This window comes from Rhagoletis zephyria, unplaced genomic scaffold (assembly GCF_001687245.7).
Source record: "Rhagoletis zephyria isolate East Lansing unplaced genomic scaffold, Rhagoletis_zephyria_1.1 Rzeph_scaffold_08758, whole genome shotgun sequence".
Lineage (NCBI taxonomy): Eukaryota > Metazoa > Arthropoda > Insecta > Diptera > Tephritidae > Rhagoletis > Rhagoletis zephyria.
Window position 1 is genome coordinate 15,227 of NW_016165838.1, and position 7,058 is coordinate 22,284.

General features: G+C 45.0%; 1 protein-coding gene across 1 annotated transcript; it reads right to left on the bottom strand.

The window, feature by feature from the left end:
* Positions 1–3,241: 3,241 nt before the first annotated feature.
* On the bottom strand, positions 3,242–3,844 carry LOC108375330 (RNA-directed DNA polymerase homolog). Its single transcript, XM_017631436.1, has one exon. The coding sequence runs from the start codon at positions 3,842–3,844 to the stop codon at positions 3,242–3,244; it is 603 nt and encodes a 200-aa protein (XP_017486925.1).
* Between the last annotated feature and the right edge of the window lie 3,214 nt (positions 3,845–7,058).

A 7,058-nucleotide genomic window follows, 5' to 3' on the forward strand; every position in this document is an offset into this window, starting at 1 on the left:
CTACTGTAAGCACCTACCGCAGATATGTCTGCATACCTAATTTCATGTGACTGATGGTTGTGAAATTATAGCTGATAAAAATTTCCACGCCTATGGGATGTGCCACGCCCCCTTTTACAAACCCCTTTATATGTACTTTACTGTAAGCACCTACCATAGTTATGTCTGCAAACCAAATTTCAAGTTCATGTGGCTTATAGTTCCGGAGTTCTAACTGATAAAATATTCCTATGGGATGTGCCACGCCCACTTTTACAACCTCATTCATATATACCCTACTATAAGCACCTACCATATGTATGACTGAATAACAAATTTCAAGTTCATATGACTTATAGTTTCGGATTTATAGCTGATAAAATATTCCACGCCTATTGGATGTGCCACGCCCACTTCTACAAACTCATTTATTTATACCATACTATAAGCACCTACCATATATATGAGTGTATACCAAATTTCAAGTTCATGTGACTTATGGTTCCGAAGTTATGATTGATAACAAATTTCACGCCTATGGGATGTGCCACGCCCAATTTTACAAAGTCATTTATATATACTCTACTGTAAACACCTACCATATATAGGACTGCATACCAACTTTCAAGTTCATGTGACTTATAGTTTCGAAGTTATGGCTGATTAAAAATTTCACGCCTATGGTAGGTGCCACGCCCATTTGTCGAATCCCAATTTTTTACCCTATTATAGGCCCAGGTGTCATGGCAATACTATATCAAAATTTTGTTCGATTCTGACCGTCCGTTTAGGCTGCAACCTGCCAGACATTTCATTTTTATATATATAGATACCCAAACATGATTTTTGTGGTGAACTTTTGAGGTACTTAATCCCCATTGATTTTCATGAAACTCATATCCAAAGAAATAGGAGTTGGCGTAGATGTGCCCAATTTAGTTTTTAACCCTCTAAGAGCCACTTTGAGCAAAATATTGAAAAAAAACACTATTTACAGTCCTGATTGGTACAAGTTCAGCCCGGATGTCAGCTACAGAAGCAACATGACATCTTATATATTAATGCGCAAGCATGATTTTTGTGGTGCACTTTTGAGGTACTTAATCCCTATTGATTTTCATGAAACTCATATCAAAAGAAAGAGGAGTTGGGGTAGATGTGCCGAATTTAGTTGTTAACCCTCTAAGAGCCACTTTGAGCAAGATATTTAAAAAAAAAACTATTTACAGTCCTGATTGGTACAAGTTCAGCCCGAATGTGAGCTAGAGAAGCAACATGACATCTTATATATTAATGCGCAAGCATGATTTTTGTGGTAAACTTTTGAGGTACTTAATCCCCATTGATTTTCATGAAACTCATATCAAAAGAAAGAGGAGTTGGTGTAGATGAGCCGAATTTAGTTTTTATCCGTCTAAGAGCCACTTTGAGCAAGATATTTAAAAAAAAAACTATTTACAGTCCTGATTGGTACAAGTTCAGCCCGAATGTGAGCTAGAGAAGCAACATGACATCTTATATATTAATGCGCAAACATGATTTTTGTGGTGCACTTTTGAGGTACTTAATCCCCATTGATTTTCAAAAAACTCATATTAAAAGAAAGAGGAGGTTGTGTAGATGTGCCGAGTTTAGTTTTTAACCCTCTAAAAGCCACTTTGAGCAAGGTATTAAAAAAAATCTATTTACAGTCCAGATTGGGACAAGTTCAGCCCGAATATCAGTTAGAGAAGCAACATGATTTTTGTGGTACACTGTTGAGGTACTTTAAATCTCCGCTTCGGTTTCACCCAATGAGCCTACTCTTCGGAGTATATCGTACGCATTCCCATGTTGGATCATAGTCTGCCCAAATACGGCTTTATATGGTTCCATATTAATCGCTTCGTGAATTGAGCTACGAAGCGCGAAAGCCGCTTCTGAGACGTACTGGTCCCAATTACGGTTATCTCCCCCATTCAAATACGTTCGGATTATGGCAAGCAGGTATCGGTTCACCCGCTCCGATGCGTTGGCCTGTGGAGCGTAAGGCGCGGTCCTGACATGTTTAACACCATACCCTTGTAAAAACTTCGCAAAGCATTCGGACGTAAACGTGAAATATTTCCGTTTCCAGATATCTTGTCACCTCCTGCGCTGTGGCGTGGCGCACTGTTTTAAAAAAGACAAATTTAGGCTGATGATCTACTACCACAAAGACATAAGCATTTCCCAAGCGGGAACGCGGATATGGTCCACAAAAATCTATGTACAGTCGTTGAAATATTCTTTCCGATTGAAAACGACCCTTTATCGGCGGGCGCGAAATAATGTTCGGGGACTTAGAGCATTTGCAAAGCTCGCACTCGGTAATGAACTTCCTCACATATCCCACCATGCCTGGCCAATAATACCAAGCTCTGAATCTGTACAGTGTTTTGGCGATTCCTCCATGGCCTGCGGACCTTTTGCAATGCATCTCTCTAATGAGCGGTTCTCTCAGACCTTCCGGAACCCAAATTTTCCATAGAGACTCCTCCATCCAAAAGCCTAGGAAGAACCCTTTTTATATAACGCCGTCTGCAACACGTAGATCTGGCAACCGATTGGTGTTTTCGTTGACACGCCGTTTCAGGGACGCATATGCCTCGCTCGAAAACTCCGCTGAGTTCGGGTCCAGCCTAGGTACCATTTCTTGAACCACGAGGTCCTTCTGCCCCATCAACCACTTGAGGCTCATGTGGTCGGTAATGATGGTGAACGGTAGGCCCTCTATGTATGCGCGAAATTTCTGCACGCTGACAACTGCCGCCAGACACTTCAACTCCGTGATAGTGTAGTTCCGCTGCGCGGAATTCAGTTTCTGCGACATGAAAGCGATGGGCCTTTCGTTCCCTTCCTCATCCTTTTGAAATAGGACGCTTCCAATGCCTTGCGTTGAAGCATCGCACGGAATGAAGAAGTGCTTCTCGAAGTCCGGGTTTACCAGTACATCCGTAGAGATCAGCGCTTTCTTTAACTCTGCGAAAGCTTGTATGGCCTCCTCGGTCATCGCCAATGCCATTCTCTTTCGCATGCAATCCGTTAGCGGTGCGGCCGTCATGGCGAAGTTGGGTATAAACCGCCTATACCACCCGCACATTCCCAAAAATCGTCGTAGCTGTTTGATGGTTATTGGTACTGGGAAGTCGAGCATGGACTGGATTTTTGCTTGGTCGGTTTTCAACTGACCTTGTCCCACAATAAAACCGAGGTACTTCAGTTCCTTTTGGCAAAATTTCGACTACTCCAAGTTAATCGTGAGGCCCGCGCCTGCAAGACATTCGGCTACTTCCGCCAAGTGCACTAGATGAGAGTCAAAATCCGGGGAACAGATCAACAGATCATCTATGTAAACGAATACATGCTCTCGTAACCGAGAAGAGATGACCTTATCCATTAGTCTACAAAGTCTCTGGCTGGCGTTGCACAGTCCGAACGGCATCACTTTAAACTGGTACAACGGCCGGCCAGGGACTGTAAATGCGGTTTTTTCCCTAGATGAGCTCTCCAAAGGGATTTGCCAAAAGGCATCCTTCAGGTCAATTCCCGAGATAAAGTAGGTTTCCCTCAGCCGTGATAAGATTCCTTCCACATGTTGCGTCGGATATGCATCCCTTTTAGTGCTCTCATTTAGTTTACGCATGTCCACACACAAGCGTTTCTTTCCCGGCTTCTCAACCAGAACGATTGGCGAACTCCAGGAGCTATTGCTCTCCTCAATGACGTCAAGCTTCAGCATACGGTCAATCTCGTCATAGGCATACTTTTTTTTAATAGGGGACATTGGATAATGTCTCTGTTTTATGGGAATCGTATCATCGAATACTTCGATGAGGTGTTCCATGACATGTGTCCTCCCCAGGCCGAGCTCCGTAAAAGATGGAAATAGCTTTTTCACGCGATCCAGCCTTCTAAGGTCTGCTTCTGCGAGGTCAATTTGGTTCGGGTCCCTGATATCGAGTTCGGAAACTACTGCCGAAAGCATCCCAAAAATCAATTCCCAGGTAGAGATCCTGTTGAAGACTTGGCACTAAATACAGCACCATCTCTACCGTTTTGCCGCGCCAGCTAACCATAACGTTGACCTTGCCTACTACAGCCTGCGTTTTACCGTCCGCAGTCTTCAAACTCTTGTTCATCGTATGTACCTTGTCTTTCAGTCTGTCTGCCCAAGCGCTCGAGATAGATCCAAAGCAACTTATCGAAGCCCCGCTGTCCAATAATCCTTGCACCTGAAAACCGTCTACGTCTACCCTAACGTAAGGCCGTTTGTCTATCCCTCCTCGAATCACGGTCTCTTCAATCGCCTTCATTTCCTTCTTTTTGTCTCGCGAGAGTTTTCTAATTTTTTAAATTTCTTCCAAATCCTGCTATGTTCTGCTTTGGGCACGTCTATATGTGAGCCAGATCCACTTCCAAATATTCGCTTCTTGGCGCCGTCGTATCTCTGCTGCCTCTCCTGCAGCGAAAGTAACGGTGTTACATTTCGCTCCCCCCCTCGCATCGCTCGTCGTTTGGAGTATCATCAGAGGTTTTATGCTTCGGGGGTCTGGCGCCATTGGCAAGGCTCCCCGGTTTTCCCGCCAATATCTCGGTTTTCCTGCTTGTGATCTTCACACCAAGTGCATTGCATGCTAGGACGATTGCATTTATAGCAAACCATACGATGCAGTTTGCCGTCGCAGGTGCTGGATTTTACGCACCCCGGCTCGTCGATCGCCTTCTTAGGTCCCGCATCTCTGAGTGGATCTCTTTGTGTGAATTTCTTGGCCGGTCCGCACAATGCCTCTACTGTATCAGGATCTTCCTCGGCTGGTTCGGTCTCCAACTCTTCCACAGTCTTCCTGCGAAACGTCTTCGGCTCAAACTCCGAAAGGTGTTTTTCAGCCCGACGGCATTCCGATCTGAGGCCTTCTAGAGTGTCTATCCGGCATCCGAAAATTAAGTTTTTGATTCGAGGTCTAAGGTTTCTTCGGATGAGATTTACTAAGCTACGTTCAGGCATTTTCGTTCTCATCGTCAGCTCCATACCTCTAACCGCCGCATAGAATTCGTCAAATTTCTCGTTATAATCCTGTTTCCGATCGTTCATGGCTTGCCGCTTCTCTTCGTCACAGTCCGCCTTCCGGAAGTGTTCCACGATAGAGCAACTTAAGGTTCCAGTTACGAACAACTTTTGTTGCACCCCTCTCGAAACAGAAAGCTCGACTCACGTTTGCGCTCTGTGGAAGTCATCGTGAGCTTTTTTTTCGCCCCTGTTGTGGCATCTGCCAGGAATGCGATCTTCCTCGATTGATCCAGTGTCATCGGCATCCATTTCTGAATACCAGTCTCTACGACTCGCAGCTGTTCGCTCGCGAATGTTCCCACTTTCCAAGCTGGACAACCTGTCTGCAAGCCCGTTCATATCTTTTCGCAGTGTTTGAATCACTCCTTTGACCGCGTCCGTCGTTGAGCGGCTTACATCCATTTGGTATTGAAAGAACATGAGCTCAAACTTCCGCAATAGCTCTTTTCCCATTGCATCCAACGCCACGGTCTTAGGACTCTGCTTATCCGCCTGAACTCCTCCCTTACTCGCTGTAGCCATATCCGACTCTTGCTCATCCGGAACGCTTCCTGCTTGCGTGCCCTGATCGTCATGTCCAATATCTTCTTCCCTAATTTCAATAGCAGTCTGCTCTGCTGGAGCATCGCTCCTGAGCCCCACCCTCGTCTTTGACGGATTCGTCATTTTGCACAACGCACCCACCAAAAAAAAAATCGTATTTAAATGTATAGAAAAGGAATAATGTGTATGTAATTTCTGGAAGAATTAAATATCGTAGCGTAAAAAGCTAGCCTAAATGTTAAATTTAGAAGGAAATATGTAATATATATCAAATGTTGAAATGTAGCGTGAAGTTGTGAATTTGATTTCCAGATGTGACGCCTGTTCACCTAACGTTGTCCACCAACTTACTGTCCAAAACAAATAGAGTTAATTCACGACACTGCAGTCCGACAGATCCCTTTTGTCTAAACTGGATATCGTTAGCCTCCCACCTAAGCAAAAATATGTTAACGCTGCAGACAAATGTCCAGCTAAGATATCTCAATAGCTCCCCCGGTTACAACCCGGTCCCGATACATTCGTCCGGTCTAAATATGGCTGAACGAGCTACCTGTTAACCCGATCCAAACTAAACTTTGACGGCATTTGACCCCTGCCACAACTGTCCAGCTGTGAGTCAGCCAAGCAAGCTGCCAGTAGCCTAACCATCAATTCTTCATGACCACAACTACGCATCGACACATTTGGTTGGCGCGAAACTCTGTCCACTCAAGATACCAAATCAAAAATTTTAATAAATTATGTGGTGTTCCCCACCTGTGTCCGAAAATTATTTATTAAGGAGCACCACTTCGCTGTGGGCCCCACGTTGGGCGCCATTTTGTTACGTACGGGTTGCCAGATGCCACGCCTCCTTCCTTTCAACGCGAAGATCTCCTCACTCTGCGCCCGCATCCACCCACATGCTCGGTTCGCCACGGGGTACGCTTGCTTTTAGCACGAGCTAGCTCGTCGGACTGTGGGTTGCTGTGACCACCGCTGCATGGAACCGCACCATACAAAAACTCGTACCCCTCTTCTGTTTGATAGGGACACCACATACCCACCCTTAATTATTCCCCTCACCCCTACCTTGACCCCATTCAAAGGCTCTGGCTGCCACTGGTGTTATATGGCCGGCGATCATCTTCCCTCCCTACCATGGTCGACAGTGGCCAGAATCGTTGTCGACCCCGAACTATAAGCCGCGTGTCGCCTACGCCTTCATTCTATCCCGCCCATCGTCCAATGTCCGTCCGTCCACACGCCCACATCTGGAATCAATTTTCACACGTTAATTCGATTAACAATCCATAATCAATTTATTCACACAATCGTTTACTCACTACACATTGTTCTTAAACTATGTATGCCTGTACATATATGACCTGTTCAACCGGCCTCGTCTTAGATAACTAGTGCAATTATATACATGAAAAATTTAATTCAAACGAAGTATATGGGT